This window comes from Toxorhynchites rutilus, chromosome 3 (genome assembly GCF_029784135.1).
Source record: "Toxorhynchites rutilus septentrionalis strain SRP chromosome 3, ASM2978413v1, whole genome shotgun sequence".
Taxonomy (NCBI): Eukaryota; Metazoa; Arthropoda; class Insecta; order Diptera; family Culicidae; genus Toxorhynchites; species Toxorhynchites rutilus.
The window spans coordinates 152,027,902-152,049,035 of record NC_073746.1 but is presented as its reverse complement, the minus strand read 5'-3'; the positions used below and the strand labels follow the sequence as shown (position 1 = coordinate 152,049,035).

Here is a 21,134-nt window from a genome sequence, read left to right as displayed (position 1 = left end):
GCTCCGGGAGCTCGGATGGGAGGTTCTTTTGCATCCGCCGTATAGTCCGGACCTTGCACCAAGTGACTACCACCTGTTTTTGTCCATGGCGAACGAGCTAGGTAGTCAGAAGTTAGCCACAAAAGAGGCCTATGAAAATTGGCTATCCGAGTTTTTTGCCAATAAGGAAGCGAGCTTCTATAACAGGGGTATTATGAAGTTGGCATCTCGTTGGGAACAAGTCATCGAACAAAACGGCGCATATTTGACTTAAAACAGATGATTGTAACTAATTTAATTAACAAATGAAAATTTCAAAAAATACCGCAGGACTTTTTTGACAGCCTAATATTTACGATCGAAATTATATTCAGGAAATCGATAATTTATTTAGGGAAATCCGAAACCTGGATTTTACTGACATCACTGTAAACGAACCCCAGGATGCTTCTTTTAGAGTAGAATTTTATCCAACAAAGATATGGTATTTATAGGAGAAGTGTGTAATACGCACCCCCTAAGCGAGAATGGATTTATCTTGACCGTGCTCTCAAAATTTAAGGTAACAACTACGTCAGTGCGTAGATTAGTTAACCCTCAGTCATCTGTACTCGATCTGTATTTTAGATACTGAATAGCAATAGTGCTACGAATTTTATTTTGTAAGGCGTCCAAATTCTAAATTTCCAATCATACGGTGTTAAATGACCCTGCAGAAGTATAATATGCCCATGAGTTGTTTCTCTCAGAGATTATAAAGCTCAGAGAAACAGCTTGTATAAGTGAGAGATTCCATCAATCTATTTTCTTCATGCCCACCAGCGAAGAGAAGAAACCGTTGCTCCGGTGAGCGTGTTCTCCTGCATTCTCTGAGCAAATAATATAAATGCCAGATGTGAAGACATGTTTCCGTTGTCAAGACATTTAATTTTGTGAAAACATACTGAGGTCATTTCAAATTATGTGAAAACAATTGTTTGTGTGATTTATCGAACATTATTTAGAAATATCGTGATGGTTTGCTCATTTTTGTTCATTATGATTACATTTGAAGACATTTATTCGTGCCATGCAGAGATATTTGAAAAAATCATCTGGCATCCCTCACATACAAGCTATTTCTCTCGTGAGATGTTTACGGCCGAAAGCGAGCAAATTGCCCCGATCGAGGGTATGCCATACTGCCCGATGCGGAAAATATCAAATTGAGAATGAAAAGAATCCTTTCTTACCTTTAATCCTTTTTCTGAGATATTGACTGGGAACTCGACTCAATAGATATGACCCACAGTTATCGCCTCTGAATCGGTTTTAAGCAACAAAAACCTTATAGAAATGATGTAGAAAATTACATCGAAAATCGCTTCCAAAGAAAATTATTTTTGACGTGGGACTACGTATATGGGGGGTAAAATGAAAATCTAAACACAGAACATGCAGGAAAAAAAATGAAAGATTCCAAATGCTTATAACTCGAACATTTCTTACTGGATCGGAAAGATGTTTGCATCAATTGATACGGAATATTTCTACGCTTCTATCGCAATTAATAAAATGTTATTTTTCATTAGATAAACAACAGGGGGGTCTCCGTAGCCACATTGGTTGCGCGTTCGCTTAGTAAGCGATCGATCGTGAGTTCAAAACTCAGGACCCTCATTGACCATCTTTGTGTTGTTACAGAATAGCTACGTCCACGCAACAATCATCAGCGATGGAGAATCGATCCACGGTCGAAATTAGATCGATTCATCCATACAACTGCTCTGCTCTGCAAGACACATCGGGCTGCTGTTCTATAAATAGCTCAACAATGATCAATCAACTTTCTCCGCTGTCCGATGGTCTAACTGGATAATGGAAGAAAAATACAATACAGAATACTCCTACGCCTAAATGGCTACTGTGTAAATGTACCATATGCAATGGTATAGAAGGAATACTGGCGAATGGCAACTGTGTAATGTAATGTGCTATAATTATAGATATGATAACCATGTGACATGTACACGATTAAAATTCGGCTCTGTTACAGCTAAAATGCTAATGAGCCTCAAATAAATAAATGGGATAAAAAAAATAAAAATTAGATAAACAATTGAATAACTGTGAAATGTCAAGCGTTATCTAAACGCCCTAACTGCCTAGTTTTGATTGGCCCGATTTACGGTTTCCCGAACACAGACTTCGAAATCAATGTACTTGTGGGAATCCGCTTAGCAAATATACATGCAAGTAGGGGGTATTTTTGTTCCAACTGAGCTGTGTTTCCCTTACACGGACTTCAAAATCAATGTGCCTGGGGGAATCCACTTTGCAAATACATGCATGTCGGGGGCATGTTTATTCCGACTGAAATGCGTTTCCCTAACACAGACTTCGAATCCATAGAGCGTGGGGAAGTTGGTATTGCAAATACATGCAAGTCGGGGGCCTTTTTGTTCCGGCTGAAATGTGTTTCGCCAACATAAACTTCAGAACCAAGGTGTCTGGGGAAATTGGCATTGCAAATTCATGCAGGACGGGTGTATTTTTCTTCCGACTGAAATGTGTTTCTCTAACACAGACTTCAAATCCAAGGAGCGTGGGGAAATTGGCATTGCAAATACATGCAATTCGGGGGCATTTTTATTCCGGCTGAAATGTGTTTACCTATTACAGACTTCTAAACGAAGCTGTCTGGAGAACTCGGAATTGCAAATACATGCAAATCGGGGGCATTTTTGTTCCGACTGAAATGTGCTTGTCTAACACAGACTCCAAAACCAAGATGTCATCATACCAAACGTAAAAGGACTGTCATGAAATTTACTTGTAACGAAGAACATAATATATCCAAAGGCATGAATTGACCTCACATGGCATTATACAATTTTTTTACTCACAAAGCAAATATATTGAATTCAATTGAATTCGGAAATTGTTTTATTCAATCAAAAATTGAATCAATACAAACAAATAATTACTAAGCTAAGGTAGTCCCACGTCAACCTTGCGGTTATATCATAGATATAACCCACTCATTTTTTTCTTATTTATTTAAAGCATGTTACAAATGTAAAACTTCCATGGTAGGATTCTATCATTGACTAGCACGGTTGCCTATATCCATTGCATTTCTATTCTTGCTGGTTTACGAGAAAATCAGACGGGTCAAATTGCCCGGCAGGCGCGTTTTAGACACATCTCCTCTATTTTGCTTATCCCAAATTGACAAAAAATAATTTCAAGACTGCCATGATTTGTTCACACTAAAGTGTGTATGACCATGTGTGCATCATATGCATGTAAACACGAGCACAATCGAGCAGCTGTGTAAGGATATCTACTCCCATCTGATCTGTAGTCCTTTATATTTTTTGCAGGATATCGATAATGCATTCAGGGAGATTAATTATTTCATGGAAACCTGGGTTTTACTAGCATCACTGTAAACAAATGCAAGGATTGTTTCTTTGGGGTAACATTTTGTCACTAAAAAGGAATGACAACAATTTAGTTTTTTTTCCAAATTGGATAAATAAATTTCATTACGAAAAAAATATACATTCATAATAGAAATTTCGCTCTGGTGACGTTAATACAAAAGTACCAAGGCTGACACTGTCACTGTATATTCTAATGTTTATTGCTAATATAAACAAAATTGAAAAAAAATTAAAAAAATATTCTTCCAGTTTTTTTAATTTTTTTCCAGCGTTTTCCAGTTTTTTTTTCAAATTTTTCCAGCTTTTTCAAAAAATTGGTTGGCATCTCTGGTTTCACATGATTTGACCGACATATAACAAGAAAAACGGAAAAAACATGTGTGAAAGTTGTCAGGTACAAAAGAAAGTCATTCTTACTTCGAATCATGACCAGGGATGAAAAGTGGATATATTTCAATAGATCATATGTTGACCGGCCGCATCGACTGCAAAACAATGTTGTGTGTTTCCTGTGATCAGCAGGATAATGAGGTGAGATTTGCTTAAAACCGGTTGCCGAAAACAATTGATTGAATTGAACAGTGCTTTGTACCAAAAACGACCGGTATATCAGAAAAGGCGATATAAAGTGATTTTTCTTGATGACAATGCCTCGTCACACCCAGCAGGACTAGTCAAGGAAACAGTTCAGCTACTCAATGTGGATCATCTACCGCATGCGGTTTATTTACCAGACGTGGCTCCTTCCGATTACTTTTTGTTTTCATTGGTGGTATAGCAGAATCATTCTGATTAGTGTGACATTGTGTCCGGTAATTGTTTCCTATTTATTATTTCTGTTTATGAAAAACTATTTAAAACATTTTGATACCGAATCAAATGGAAAAAATTATAACAATATGCAACCGAATCAACTACTGATGAATGGAAGTAGATCAGTCAGAGCAAGAGCCAAGCTAAGCTGAGCTGACCGGAGCATGGAAGCTGCACAAAGAGCGCAAATCCATAATTGAGGGGCACCGCTTCTGCTTTGAGCGCTATGCACACTTTTGGACTTGTGTGTAAGTGGTTGTGTGTGTATGTGCGCTCACGCCATCCTCCCCACAGATCCATCTCCGCGAAGGCAATTGCACAAAAATAGCATAGATAAGTTTCTACTGCCCTACCCTCGGAAAATGGCCGATAACTGCTGGCGGTCCGGAGGTGGCGCTCTCTCGCTGGTCGAGTACCAGCGCGAGCAATTTGTAATTGAAAGCTTACGTTTACTCAATGAAGTCTCGGCCGAGCGGGCGAAAGCGGGGGATTCGATGAATTTTCCCTGGAGGGGCTCGACCAGATGTTGGTTGGCTATGTTTGGTTGGGTTCAGTTCATTGTAATAAATCTCCCGGAATGTATTGGACCACGAGCTATCGCAGTGGTTCGGATTGCCCGGGTCTCCGAGAGTCTACGAATAGATCGCCAATATGGTTGAAGGAGGAATGAAACGATTCAAGATTTACTATTTCAGTTTCAATCAACAACCGACCGGGAGAAAGATAAGCGCCAATTATCTTAATCATAATATTCAATTTTAACTGTTTGTCTTGATGAGTGTAATGATCCGTTCGCTAGTTTTACTTTGCCTTATCCTTTCCACGTGCAGAGGGGCGCAAGTTTCGCTACCACTTGTCGGCCACCATAGATTAAAATATTTATTTCTCCTTATTCTCATGATGAATGGTTGAAGCTTGGCTTACACAATTAGCGGTGGAGGAGTTGGTGCATGGCGAGGAATAGGAAGGGGAAGGGGCAAACGAATGGGTGCTGCAATTGAAGTTTAGCTGTTTATAACCAGCAATCTGTGCGATGCAATACATAACTTCCGGCCATCGGGAGAAACTCAAGTTTGAATTAATCGTGTTATACGCTTTCGGCAAATTTCACAAGAAAAGCGTTCGTTTGTTGATTTGGATTCGTTTGCAGCTTTTCTTTTGCAATTTGGTTCGGGCAATTGATCAATTTGTTTACCGAAACTAATGTGGTTTAGTTGTTTACCTAAACTTTTTTTCCAACGCCTATGTGTATACATAATTATTCCAAGTCAAAAAAAAAAATTAATTCTAATTATTACACAGTTTTAGAGAACTGAGCTGTGTTTTCAATAAATGTTTGAAACTATTTTGATGGTTCCACTTTCCATTTGCAATTCTATACAGAAAATTCAATCATCTCAGAGTACTCGAGCATTATTTGTCATGATTGTTCTCGGTCGACTGTGTCGTATGCTGCCCTTAAGTCAATGAAAATGTGGTGCGTGAATACGATGTATTGTGATTTTTGTAGAATCTGTCGGATTAGAAAGATTTGGTCCATGGTACCGCGAGCTATCATGGAGTCCCCCTGGTACTGACCCCGAACCCCCACGTTAAAGGTGATAAACGTGAGGATAGAATCAGGGAGCGTAATGCCACCGTAGTTTCGGCATGTCGTTTTTCTTGTAGATGAGGCAGACGACTCCATCTATTCACTCTTCCGGTAATGTTTCCTCCTCCCGGATCTTGGAAATAACCCAGTGCAGTGCTCTAGAAAGCGTTTCTCTACCATGTTTATAGAGCTCTCCCGGTAGGCCGTTTTTTCCGGTGGCGTTCTTGGTTTTAAGTCTTTCAATCTCACGCTGTATCTCATGGAGGTCGGGGGATAGTACCCCATCATCTGCAGCTGACTTGCCCAGGTCAGTTCCAGCTGCTCATTATCACGAACCTACTGTTGGCGCTTCTTCCGTCTCAGAATCGTTGTCATGTCGTTCCGTGCCCGTCTGTGTTTGGTCAAGTTCTCCCTCGTCGACAGTTTTGAGCGCATACAGACCGCTACTAGATAGTGGTCGCAGTCGATATCTGCACCTAAGTAGCTGCGTGCGTTGATGATGTCTGAGAAAAACCGTTCGTCGATGAGAACGTGATTAATTTGGTTTACCGTTCGTTGGAAAGAATGTACCTCGGAGTACCAGTCTTCGGGAAGCTGCAAAGCTTACGTTGGCCGTTGTCGTTCGTCTCGGTGTGCAGCTTCTCATGTCCAATCACCGGTTTGTACATGTCCTCTCTCCCGATCTGAGCGTTCATATCCCGAATGACAATCTTGATTAGGGATGGTAATATCGGGACATTTAAAAAAACGGTTTTTCCGGTAACAGAAATTAATAAACCGGTAGAACCGGTAAAACTCGGTATTTAGAGAAACATTAATTTAAACAATCTTTACTGAACTGAGTTTAAATCAAATTATTTTTTGTGATTTACACAATAATCTTTTAGCACATATGGAATATTAAGTGTTCCGTCATTTAACTTGGAATGAATTTTACTCCCAAAATAGCCAGACACCGAAAAAGCTCGCTCAGAATCAACAGATGTTGGTTTTATTGCTCCCAGATTATCATGAAGCAAATTGAGATATTTTCCTTTCTTTCCTTCGGTTTGATAGTAAGTGAGCTCTGATTTTATGGCCTTCGACAATGAACCATCTGTCGGCAAGTTTGTTTTCGAACTTGTTGCAGATTGGCCGTCGCTGGTTTTTTTAGTCGCTTTTCCAACTGTTACTTGATGAAAAGTTTATCCGAAAAATCTGACCCAAGATCTGTTTTTTCGGTCTCATTACCGCAGCTTGAAGTAGTCTGCACTTCTTCCTTGATCATCCGTTGAAGAAGCTCTATAGCTTGTTTTTACATCGCAGCCTTCGATGTTTGGAAAAATATACCAAAAGTTTCGCTATTCTCCAAGTCAAGTACGAACCTGCTTGAACCTGAATAAGCGTACAGATCAGCATATTGAAATCGTCTTTCCGAAAGCGGTCAGCAAGTGCTTCAAAAAGCAGACGTGAGATCGATGTGTTCTGCTTATCCAAATGACCCAGCATAAATTGAAGGGCAATATCTGCGTCGTATAGATTTAAATTCATACGGCAAAGATATTCAACAGGCTGTAGTGCATCAACAACATATTGAATCTGCTGCATGTTCGACACATATCAATTTTATCACAGGTATCCAAAAGCGTCTTTTTGAACTGCTTTGCTTAGTTCATGGAATCGTTTCAGCATGGTCACATTCCATCTCGTCTTACAATCCAAGATGAGCTTAATTTCTGTTCCAAAATCAGCTTTAACGTATTTCTTTAGAATACATTTTTTTTTGTTGGGGATCTTCTGAAAAGATTAACTATATCACGAACTTTTCTGATGAAACCGGGAAAGTCTTGAATATGATCAAACTCCTTGTTGTCATTCTCTTCCATGGAAAACCAGTTATTATCTTCATCACTGAATTCATCGTCAGAGTCATATACTTCGTTGAGTTTTAAAGTAATTTTTTTTGAACTTAATTAAATGTATTGCATATTTTCATACGAACCTGTTTCTACATTTTCATCAATATGAGGTTGATTCTTCTAAAATCGAAACGACCGAAAGGTGTATTTCATGAGCAAGGTCGTAGACATACTCCAGCTGCGTGTAGAAGGCTTCCTTCTCGACATCGGGTCGGAATCGGGTGGGGATCGGGTTGATCAGCTCCACAAAAAAACTGCGACAAATATCCTTAAAAATGATCTGTATTTTTGGCACTGTGCTGATAGTTTTTTCTGCTGCCATTCCAGCCTAAAAATTCTTGACGCTTTTCAATTGATCTACAAATTTAATTGGATTGGACATTGGAACAATGTAAGATTACTCGCAAATATGAGTGAGAATAGTTACATATACCGGAAAAAATCGACCCTAAAATTTCAAAAAGGTACCCTATACAAAATGTTTATCATCTCGAAAAAACACACTTATGCCAAATATCAGCTCAATCGTACTTAAGGGAGAGTGGCGCGAAGCGGTCAAAGTTTGAGTTATTTGACAATCGAAAAACATCCAAGGTGGTATATTATCGTGCAAATCAACATTTCGCAACATGTTGCGAATGAAAAAACGAGATAATTATTTTTATTGGCACTTGGTTTTAACCATACGTTTCGTATCGTATTCCAGCAATTCCAAATGAAATCGTCCTAAAAATGCAGATATTAAAAACTTGTATTTTTATTTTTTTATTAATCCGTTTATTTTTACAGGCTCAGTTACATAAGTTTAAAGGAGCCAAACTCTTAACTATATTTCAACTAGCATATATCAACATGTTGTTTCCTTAATTCTATGGTTAATGAAATAGGAAACCGTTTACTCGCGGTCGACTCGAGTTTAGAAGGGTGACATATTTTCATTAGGAAAAGGATGGGATGTAAGGAGATGTGTGTTTACACTCGCACTCACATTCACATTCACATTCTCATTCACACTGACACTTCACACTCAATTCTTAAAACTATCCTTACATCTAATATGTATTTACAATTTAACTTATTCTAATGTTAGTAGGAAGGGAACCGACAGCTCGCGAAGGACGAAAAGGAGGGGAAAAGGATGTATGAACAATCACACTCGAAGATCGATAGCTTTAAGGAAAACATATATTTGGGACATGTAATCAAGGTCTAACCGAGCCAACACATCTCTCACCGGCACATTGGACTGCTTTCCTCCAGCCCGAAGGGAGTTTTCTAAATTCGATCTGGCGACAAGATACAACTCGCACGACCAAACAACGTGGTCGATGTCGTGGTAACCATGGCCACAACCGCAGAGATTGCTGTCGGCAAGATTAAAACGAAAAAGCAGCGCGTCTAACGAACAGTGATTGGACATGAGTCGGGAGAAGGTGCGAATAAAGTCCCGACTCAAGTCCAGACTTTTGAACCACGGATTGAGGCTAACCTTAGGGATAATTGAGTGGAGCCACCGGCCCAATTCATCTTCGTTCCATTTGCGTTGCCAGTTAACTATGGTATTTTTGCGGACTAAAGAATAAAATTCATTGAAGGCGATTTGACGCTGATAAATATCGCCTTCAATTGCACCTACCTTTGCTAATGAGTCAGCACTCTCATTACCCGGAATTGAGCAATGTGAAGGGACCCAGACAAAGGTAATGACATAACAGCGTCTGGATAAAGCACTCAAAATTTCTCGTATTCTCTCAAGGATGTACGGCGAGTGCTTTTCCGGCCTCACTGAACGGATAGCTTCGACAGAGCTAAGACTATCCGTTACAATGTAATAGTGTTCAACAGGTCGTGAGGCGACGCTGTCCAGCGCCCAGTGTATTGCTGCCAATTCAGCAATATACACTGAGCAAGGATACTGATGACTGTGTGAGGTGCTAAAAAATTTGTTGAACACTCCAAATCCTGTGGACTCATTCATAGAGGACCCATCAGTAAAGTACATATTATCACAATTGACACGCCCATACTTTGCTTCGAAAATCGTAGGAACGATCCCCGATCGATGATAATCTGGAATTCCATGGATATCCTGCTTCATGGACAGATCAAAATGCACAGAGGAATTGATGTAGTCAGGAAAACAAACACGGTTGGGAATATACGAAGAAGGATCAACCTGCATGGAGACGAATTCATGATATGAGCTCATGAATCCAGAATGAAAATTTAGCTCGATCAGCTGCTCAAAATTTCCGATCACCAATGGGTTCATAACCTTACACCGGATGAGGAACCGAAGAGATAATAAATTGAAGCGATCTTTTAGTGGGAGTACGCCTGCCAAAACCTCGAGACTCATGGTATGCGTTGAGGGCATACATCCCAACGCAATACGGAGACAAAGATACTGAATTCGCTCGAGTTTAATGAGATGTGTTTTGGCAGCTGATTGAAAACAGAAACTGCCATACTCTATCACTGAGAGAATAGTTGTTCGATACAACATAATAAGATCTTCGGGATGGGCTCCCCACCAGGTGCCGGTAATTGTACGGAGAAAGTTTATTCTTTGTTGACATTTTTTACTCAGATACCTAATATGGGCCCCCCAAGTACATTTGGAGTCGAACCAGACCCCAAGATACTTGAATGACATAGCATGAGTGATCGGTTTACAAAAGTTGAAGCTTTGGTTTTGCTGGTCTATGCTTCCTAGAAAAAAACCACCATCTCTGTTTTCTCCGTGGAGAATTCGATCCCTAGCCCAATGGCCCAGGTTGAAAAATTGTTCAAAGTATCTTGTAAGGGTCCTTGCAGGTCGGATTCGTTTGATCCTACGACAGACACCACTCCGTCATCTGCAAGTTGTCTTAGGCTGCAATTTTGTGTAAGACAATTGTCGATGTCGCTTACATAGAAGTTGTACAAAAGGGGGCTTAAACATGAGCCCTGGGGGAGTCCCATGTAGGAGACCCGACTTACTGTCGAATCCCCGTGAGAAAAATTCAAATGTTTCTCACAAAGCAAGTTATATAACATATTATTCAATAGAGGCGGTAGACCCCGAGACTGTAATTTGTCTGACAGGACCTCTATTGAAACTGAATCAAAGGCCCCCTTTATGTCCAAGAATACTGAAGCCATTTGTTTTTTTTCGGCGTAAGCCATTTGAATTTCTGAAGAAAGACGCAAGACAATCATTCGTCCCCTTGCCCCTGCGGAACCCATATTGTGTATCTGAGAGTAGGCCATTCGTTTCAATCCATCGATCAAGGCGAAACAAGATCATTTTCTCCAACAATTTCCGTATACAAGACAGCATTGCTATTGGGCGGTACGAATTGAAGTCGGACGCGGGTTTTCCGGGTTTTTGAATAGCTATAACTCGTACTTGTCTCCAATCATCTGGAACAATATTATGTTCCAGAAACCGATTGAATAAATTCAACAAGCGATGTTTCGCCACATCAGGGAGGTTTTTCAACAAGTTGAACTTAATTCGATCCGATCCCGGAGCAGAGTTGTTACATGAAAGGAGAGCAAGAGAGAATTCTACCATCGAAAACTCAGAATCAAGATCGCACCTATCTTGTGGTATATCTCGAACAATTTTTTGCACGGGAGCGGAATCGGGACAAACCTTTCGTGCAAAATTAAAAATCCATCGATGTGAATATTCTTCGCTTTCATTCATTGAAGAGCGATTTCTCATGTTTCGAGCCACTTTCCATAATTTTTTCATTGACGTTTCTCGTGACAAACCTCCCACGAAATTTCGCCAATAAGCACGTTTTTTCCCTTTGATCAAATTTTTGAACTGATTCTCAAGGGCTAAATACGTTTGAAAATATTCAGGAGTTCCACGTTTCCGAAAAGCTTTAAATGCATTCGATTTTTCTACATAAAGCTTGGAACATATGCTATCCCACCATGGATTGGGAGGCCTTCGACGAATAGTGGAACCTGGGATGGGTTTCGTTTGAGCGCGAACCGCGCTGTCATAGATCAAACGAGAAAGGAAGTTATACTCCTCCAATGGAGGTAAACCATCTCTGGAATTGATGGCTAGAGTAATCGCGTCCGCATATTTTTTCCAGTCAATGTGTCTTGTGAGGTCATATGCCATGTTTATAGATTCAGAAGAATTCGACCCAATGGTGATGGAAATTTTGATTGGCAAGTGATCACTACCGTTGGGGTCCTGGATTACATTCCACTTGCAATCTAACGATAGTGAATTCGAGCAAAGCGAGAGGTCAAGAGCACTTGGGTTAGCAGGAGGTTTAGGAACACGTGTTGTTTCCCCAGTATTCAAAACGGTCATATTGAAGCTGTTACAAAGGTCATATATCAACGATGAACGATTGTCGTCGTACTGTTCCCCCCAGGCAGTTCCGTGAGAGTTGAAGTCTCCCAAGATCAATCGTGGCTCAGGAAGGAGTGAGCACATGTCAACAAGTTGCTTGCGGCTAACCGCAGCTCTCGGAGGCCAATACAAGCTGACAATACAGAGGTCTTTGCCTCCGATGTTTGCATGACAAGCAACAGCTTCAATCCCTCCAATAGGTGGAAGGTCAATTCGAAAAAATGAGTGGCACTTATTGATCCCCAATAGCACCCCTCCGTATCTGTCATCACGGTCCAAGCGAATAATATTGAAATCATGGAAAGAGAGATCATCTCGCGAAGAAAACCAAGTTTCGGACAGAGCAAAAACATCACAATTGAACTTATGAATTAAAAATTTGAATGTATCCAATTTAGGGATAAGACTACGACAATTCCACTGTAAAACAGTGATATCTCCTACCTCTCTATTTGAATTAGACATCAAGAGAGATAATCATTGCAAGGAGGGGCCATGTTTGCATCAATTGTTGCAAAATTGTCTTTAATACTGGAAGCATTGAAATGACAATGGTTCTGATGGAGTCGGAAACGTTAAAACACTTGAAGATTTGGTCCAAAAGGTCAGACAACTTTATAAATCCCGATTGGGGAGTTGAGCTGGACGGAAAAATAGGGACATTTGGGGTTTTTGATGTCCCCTCGAGTGCTGGGTCGTTCGAAGGTGAACTATTCCCACTGAAGCCAGGAGGAACCTGATTTTGCTTGTCCGCTGCACTCGTTTTTTTAGGCAAGCTAACAGGGGATATCACCGGAGGGACTTGTGATTGAATTTTGGGAGTGGTCACATTTTTGCGCCGGGGATTCCCTTGGGAAATAAACGGTGTGCCCCCGTGAGCTGTGTCCGCTTCCATTTCGTCAACTGGCAACGTGGAAAAGATATTGTGTGAGGAGATTGGATGTAGTTGTTGTTGGGCCAGTGGAGAAGCGCCCTTTAAAATTTCCGCAAAAGTGCGTTTCGAGCGTTCCTTTAAAGAGCGCTTCTGTTTCTCCCAGCGACTCTTGTAAGTTTCACAAGCTGAGAGCTCATGTGGGGTCCCCCCGCAATATGGACACTTATGCTCAGTCGCACTGCAGGATTTGCCCACATGTTGCTCTCCGCAAGTGGCACAGCGCTCCTTGTTGGCACAATAAGCTGAAGTGTGACCAACTGACTTGCATTTGTTGCAAGTCATGGGCTTTGGCACGAAGAGACGCAGCGGAAGCCTCAATTTGTCCACCATAACGTAGTCAGGGAGGGCGGAACCAGCAAAAGTTACTCGAAACGAGTCGGACGGCGTGAATTTTGTTTTTCCCTCTTCCTGGGACACTTTTCCTAATTGATGGCAGTCCAAAATTTTAACTTTCGTCAAAGGGAGCTTTTTAAATCTGCCATCTCCCTCTTTTATTAATGCGCTCGTCAGACCCGTTTCTGTAATCACCCCCGAAATTTCTACGTTATGGCAGGGCACATAGACGCGATATTCTAGTACGAACCTATTGTCGACAACAATCTCGTTAGCTTGCTTCCGATCAGCCACGACAACACGCAGTTTGTTCGGTCGAACCTTTCTAATTTCGACCACGGAGGAATAATTTTTTGTCAGATCTTTCATGATCTGAATGACGTTGAGCGATTTCCCGTTGGGTTTTGGCCGGAAGAAAACAACCCATGGGCCAGATCCAGATGCGTCTTCTGGATAGACCGTGACACGCGGAGAGGGGACAACTGAGGGGGAGGACGAGGTCGATTGTTGAGCGGGAGCGGGAACAGTTGGGCTGGGAAGCAAGTTCGGGACATAATCGGAAACGGGAGCGGGAGATTGAGGGGGCGAAGTGGAAAAGTTTGCCAATTTTCTAGAAGGGGGCTTGTTGAGGTTGATTGACTCTTCCTCTGAAAAAACATCGTCTGAGGGGGGAACGCGTTTAAGCGACTTCCCAGTAGTTAGTGAGGAGGAAACATCAGATTCAATGTTCATATCAAGAGGATCGCACTCTGCCATTATGGCAGATATACAAATATACTTTTTCTTTTTTTTTAAATCCTTAACCTAATATATATATATATATATATATATACATATATATATATATATATATATATATATATATATATATATATATATATATATATATATATATATATATATATATATATATATATATATATATATATATATATATATATATATATATATATATATATATAAACTAAAATACTTGAAGCGCACGGTGCGGATGATTTGTAACGGTGCTCCAATCGAACCACGTGATGATCGCTTGGCACAACAGCAATGGTGTATCGCACCACAATACGATGACGATGGAACGGCACACGCTCACAGCGCCCGCAGTAGAGGACTTCTCCCTCCCGCTGGTTGTGATTACTTATCACTTAACTCTCGCAATAAAGAAAACACCGTTAGGGCGACACAATCACTTCAGTGAAACCGATAACGGTATTGTTCCAACACAATAACGGACACGAACAACTTTGCGTCCGGCGGCTTCGAACTGCGCGAGCTGACTGAACTTGTATTTTTGATTCCAATGGAAGTGTGTATTCCGTTTGGGTTGGAGGAAATATGAGTTTTTCACAGGAATTGGGAATTTTTTGACTAAAGCGTAACTTTTGAAAAGGGCGTATCGATTTTAGTAAGAGAAATCTTTGTTAATTTATATCTCAAAAACTATGAGTCGTACCGAAATAGTGTTTTAGAAAGAGTTATAGAGTATTGGTGGTTGAATATGAAAAAAAATGTACACTGAGAATAAAAATTAGAATTTTTTTTTTCATTTACAAAATAAAAATTCTATTTGCAATATCCAAAATAGATATTTTTTAATTTTTTTTTAATTTTTTCATACCAAATAGAAGTCTTTCGTAAAATTTAAAAATTGGGCCAAGATGGGAAAACAATTTTTGACGAACTTTGTGGAACATCGATTTTTTAGGGATTTTCGAAACTTCGAGTTTTTGTATGTTAGCAGTCATTTTTAATCACAAATTATGAATCCTGATGTTATTTAAAACAAAAAAGGTTTCTATCAATCTCCTTCTAAATGTTGCCATTCTCGAGATATTTAAAAAAAAATCTTATTCATAATCATTTTTACTTTTCACATTTGAAGCGGGAAAACATAAATCCATAGCCAAAATTTTGATCGCATTTCCAGGATGATAGCCAAATTAAGAAAGATAGAATTTGGGTGTCAAAAAACAAATTGTAGAGCGGTCTGAGAGCTTCAATTTAATTGATAGGAACAATCCAATTAGTACAATTTTTTGGATAAAAGTAATAATAACACATTAAAAATTATTAACTTTTAAGTTTTTCACTTCCAAAATGTTATTAAAATACACTAATTTAGATGTTCCACTACTATATCCTATACTAAATTTTCTCATCTTTCAAATGAAGGCAACAGAGTTGTCTTCCGTAGCGTACTTTTTAATGTAGAGCCAGTTTGAGGCAACAGAGTCCGAAACAGAAAAAAAGTTCTATAACTCTGTCATTGTTGAAATTCGAACATATGCGTAGAAGGATTTTTTCATCAAATATGATCGCCTATCACCTTCTGAGAGAATCTGGATAAATTTTTTTTTCATGTGAGAAATGTGTTTTCTAACTTTAAGGGGATGAATCAAGAATCAAATTCCTCTTTTATATTCAAAAAACAAAAATTACATGCAAAAAAAAATTTTTTTGACTCGATCATCCAGAGAATTCGATTATCCGGAGTGAAAAAAAATCAATACTCCGGATAATCGAGTCCGACCTGTACTACCTTTTTCGATCGATGCAACATGACGTGGTTGACCAGCACTTCTCCAATTTTGATGAAGTCAAAAATTGGATAGATTCGTGGTTAGCCGATAAACCGGCCGATTATTTCCGAAAAAAACGAAGAAACTTACCGGTAAATGTTTGTAAAAATTCCGCCTTTGAAGTCCGCGAATTATAGAATGCGAATGAAGGTTTGTGAAATGTGAAATGATTGTTTAAAGTAGTGCTATCAAGAAATATAGCAATGAATAGAATACAACCGTGACGAATGGGAATTTAGAAAATTCCTAAATTAAATAATCATAGCAATCTTCCATCTCTAGAACTCAACATATTCAAACATAAGTCAGTGATAGCGCATACTTTTTGAATGTATTTCTGAGATATGCTCTGAATAAGATTCATAGAGAGTTTTGTTTTTTTCAATGTAATGAAGAATTCTGATCTTTCAATGTACATTGGACTTAGAACATATTTCTATAAATAATAACGTCACAATAACTTCACTAAGCCTATGAAACCTATGATAGAAATAAACTAAATTTGCCACGAACTTTGTCTCAAAATTCTACTCTCATAGAGTCACCATGATCATCACTCATCTGCCACTTCTGGCAGGCCTTCACTCTTGGCTCAAGGTCGTGTCTTTCCGTTCAATTCGAAGTAGCAAGAAACAGCAATGAGAGACAGAAATCGGACGCAAAAGCGGAGCACCCAAAGACCCGACGAGATAAGCCGCGCTAAGCCAAGAAGTTAACAAATGCACCCAGTTATTACGAAAGCTTAATAGCAGGATCGTGACGATGTTAGCCCGAGGCGCGTGCCGCAAATCCTTTCGCCTCATGGTGCTGCTGCTGCTGTTGCTCTTCTCGATTTTTTTTTCTTTCTTTATTTTGGTCTGGGGCTTATTGTTGCTGTCTTGCACATATCGTCTGCTTCCATTCCGCTCCATTTCAAGAGAAGCTCCATTGGTAGGGGAGAAGATCTGCATATTGCATGCGAGGTAAAGTGCAGCGGATAATATTTATGGCTGGTTTGTGCTCTCCCATGCTTTGGGCTTCATCAGACCGCTGGCCTGGTTCCCTGATTGCGGTGTTGTTTAGAGCCTATTATTAGCATTGCGGGATGAAATTTTTCTAGAATCACCAATACCACAGTGTGGTTTATCGGCCAATAGTACCGAACACCCTTGCAGTAAATCTTTGCCCCTTCGATCATCATACTCCAGCTTCTTGTTAAGCAACCAGTTACCTACGCCTACATCCGGAAAACTAATGTTCACATTTCGTTCCTTTTTCTTTTACAGAATTTTCGTGACCAGAGCATCGACGGAGCGGGACTGCCGCTGTTAACCGAGGAGCACCTGACAAACTCGCTCGGCATGAAATTGGGACCGGCGCTGAAACTGAAATCGATGCTGGCCAAAAAATTGGGTGGCCCATGTCCGTGTGCTCTGTGTGCCGCACCCACACCCACGAGAACCAGCAGCAAGGGTGACACAACCCCAACCAACCGACCTCCGAGCAATGGCTCCGTTGGCTAGCCCCAGTGACCGCAGGTATCTTTCGGAGATAATCCCAAATCCCAAAAAAAGGGGAAAACACACATCAGGAACCGAAAATCGGCTTCCCCCCATCCAGACCAGTGATTGATGATTTCCAATGCAAAAAAAAAATATATGCGACATAAGCTATTAGGGATCAAGGCGTGCAGCACTGCCTTTCAGCATACGTACTTAGGAGCGAATGCGAACGATACGAGAATCGAAAGTGTCTTATTTTTGTCGCCGGGACATGTACAATATTACATTTTAAAACGTTACATAAGCTAAGTCTTGTTATCTCTGACCGTTTGGCGGTTGAACCTTCCTCCCTAGGAATCGAAATGATAGAGAGAGTGTTTTTTGTTTGTTTGTTTTGTTACGAATATTATTCCTCCAAAACAGCGCGAGCAAGTTGTTAGTATTTTGAGCAAACAATTATTTATTTCACACTGTTTAGCGCTAATTGTAATGCAACTTAATGCACGAAAGACTTAACGAGTTTTGGAACGAAGGAAGATAAAGAAAATGGAAAAAATAGGAAGATACAGATAAGCTTATGACAGTCGTTCTTAGTGTTTTGGTTTTAACTATCATGTTTTGGACGTGAAAGTAGTTTGTTTTAATTCGAGAAGATTAAATTGTATCCTGCTGCAACCTATCACGGAGAAAGAGGAAAATGTTTCTTGTCTAAATTTAACGTACACTAGTATATAGTTTTAATGTTATTTGGTAGGATTAGGCTCCTATCATTATCAGTATTTATCAAGAATAATTAGATGCAAGCGCAGTTATACTGTACCTATATTAGTTCTTCTATTACGCATGAAAGATAAATAAAACGTATGTTTTGAAAATAGGATCACTATTGCATATGTTTTGGCAATATTGTTTTAAGCATCATAATATAAGTTTGGAAAGAAAGTCCATAGTTCGATTTAGTATGTACTCTAAGTGGTAAGCTCAAATCCGCCAGCTAGAGCTCCTGGTACGATATGGGTAACACTAACCACTAACCTCGTTATGAATTGAGAGTTTGCATAAAAAATGGACTTTTTTCGGATGGTGATAAAAAACCTAAGACAGATAATTGAGTTTGACAAATTTCCCTTGGAAGGTAATTATATTAGCTTACTTGCAGAAAAATTCTACGCTCTTGCGAGCGGTCTCCGGCAGTTAACCGGAACATCCGCCATGGCAGACGAAAACATGGGTGTAGGCATTATTTCAGTTTTCACGACAAAACTGTTGTAGTAGATCTTACACTTCAGGTTTGCCCAGAAATTCTCGATGGGACGCAGCTGGGAGACGTTGAGCGGGTTCGCCGTTTTGGGTACCACATCGATATTCAGCCGCTCCATCTCCTCCAATGATCGCTTCAAGTAGTGGGCCGACGTCAGATCCAGTCAGAACACCGCGTCTCCGCCCTTATGGTATTTCTTGATGAACGACGCAACTTCCGGCAGGCACTTCGTACTATAAATTTCCTCGTTCACAGCAAGTCCGGAGCTGAAGAAGAGCGGCTTTGACATCCCCTTTTCGCTGATTGTCAGCCACATCAGCACCTTCCAGGGGAACTTGGTGTGTGAAATAAACTTCACTTCCGAGCTCACTTCCTTCGTGGGGGAAACAAAATACGAAGTGCCCTGCCACTCGTTGCCATCCAGGGTGAGATAGGTCGCGATTCGCCGGGAAAATCGGCTTGACCATCATATTCAGCTGCTGACGCTGCGTCATTGCCTGCAGCTCCGAGACCAGTGGACGAGACTTCCCGACCAAGCGCACGCAGCGATGTAGCCACTTTTTCCTCGATCTTCCTCTTCAACATCCTTTGGAGCTTCTTGTCGCTCAGGGTCCGGAACCGGGCTTTCTTTCGAAAAATGCCGCACGATGTCCGTTTTCGACGCGACGAAATCTTTGAATGCGCACAGTTCTGAACGGAGTAGGTTCACTGTTTTCGCCATCACAGTTAGAGTTCGACTGATAGAGCTGTCAAATTTTCTCTGCTGACTCATGGGTTGCTATTAGGGATCCCGGATTTTTCAAATCAATCGTTCATCAGCTAATCGACTACTTTTCAACAGTTTGTTATTCGATACGATTAATCGCCCCAAATAATCGATTAATCGATTAATCGTTACACTGAGATAAATAATTAGTTAGACTTATATTTCTCATTTGCTAGAAAGCCATCTGGAATCAAAAAAGTGTTCATTTCGCCTGAAAATCAATCTTTATCTTCTACGCTCCCTTAAACTGGTTAACGAATCTCAATTCCCGTTGACGGCATTGAGCTTCTTTTACGAGTTTAGAGAAACGTCAAAGATAATGATTGAATTTCCGGATAAAACTGCAGCGGCCGTACGTTTTTTTTCTCTGGGTTTGGATCGATTAATCGATGTACATAAATCGTTCGCATCGATTATTAGTTGTGCAGTATACGTTCGATTAATAATCGATTTCTGTAGGAAGTATTCGATTAATCGAATCATTATCGGGGATCACTAGTTGCTGTAATTGATGTTGCATGGGTAATTTCGTTGGTGCGTTTGAAGGTAAACTAATGAAATTTTTTTTTAATGCAAACGTTAGGATGCTCATTTACTCAACTTGAACAGGTTGCACGTTGACCATGATGACTCCTTCAAATAATTAAAGTGATAATGATTAGTTAGGGAAAAGTTTCTTCAATGATGAAGTAAGTTTCATTCTCCAAAAGCTCAAAGTAAACTTAACTTCTTCCTTGAAATGTATATGTATAACGCACATGAACTTGGATCGAATAATTTATTTCAATCGGTAATAGAAGCCCATGGACTCCGTCAGGACAAAGACACCCAAAGACACAAAAATGTTGGAATCTTTGTAGTATTGAAAATCACGACTTAAGTGCGGGTTTCGATTCAGTTTCCGCTCTTGATGACAAAACTGCTTCCTTTCTATTTTTCGAAATCTCTACAGGTTTTCCGAAAATTGAAACAAACAACAAAAAAAATCCTTCTTATTTGCATATCCGATGTTTGTAAAAATGGAAAACAAACTACAAAATATCAAATATCGCAAGTATCTTATCTCTATATAGAAATGCAAAACGAGTTCATTGAAATCCTGATGGGTCATGTAAAGTAGGAAATAGTCTTGTATAATAGATCGTCAAAACAATATGGGATTATGTTCGACAGTACTCCTGGTTGCATCGCGTAATTATCGCATATTCGAAATTGTCCGACGCGTCAAGATTGAAAATGGTATGGTCTATGTAAAACAATTTTTGTTTAGATGGGAAATTGGACTGCTGATTTGTGATTTTGGTAACGACCTCCTTCATCAACTGTCGTTTTTTGCGTCTTCTTCAAGATCCACTTGACGAGAACCCACTATCTCTCTATGGAGCTCTGAAGTTTTGTGACGATTGTTATCTTCGAGCACCACAATCACGTTCTTTACGACATACAATTCCATCGCCTTTAATTCACGATTCAGTCGAAAAGACCATTCAACGATTACGGGCTTGCTGCTGAAAGGGAAATTCGTCATCAGATAAACAAGCTAGGCGAAAGAGCTAGACTAAAAATGACTAAAAAAATAAGGCGTGAATGCTGGAGTACTTCGTCGTTTTCATCGGAAATACAAGAGCGGTCAAAATCGTATTGGAGGGATGACAACCCAGACATCCGTCTCGGGTGTCACCCGGTCACGCTTCGTCACTGC

At 40.1% G+C, this 21,134-nt stretch overlaps 1 protein-coding gene across 2 annotated transcripts in view; it reads left to right on the top strand.

Moving 5' to 3' along the window:
• Positions 1-18,286, top strand: part of LOC129777103 (homeobox protein 5) — a 399,412-nt gene extending 381,126 nt beyond the window's left edge. For both annotated transcript variants that reach the window (XM_055783173.1, XM_055783174.1), the window contains exon 8: positions 17,190-18,286. In XM_055783173.1, coding sequence (XP_055639148.1) covers positions 17,190-17,426 — 237 coding nt within the window. In that variant the 3' untranslated portion in view covers positions 17,427-18,286. The remainder of the gene's footprint in view (positions 1-17,189) is intronic.
• The last annotated feature ends 2,848 nt before the right edge of the window (positions 18,287-21,134 follow it).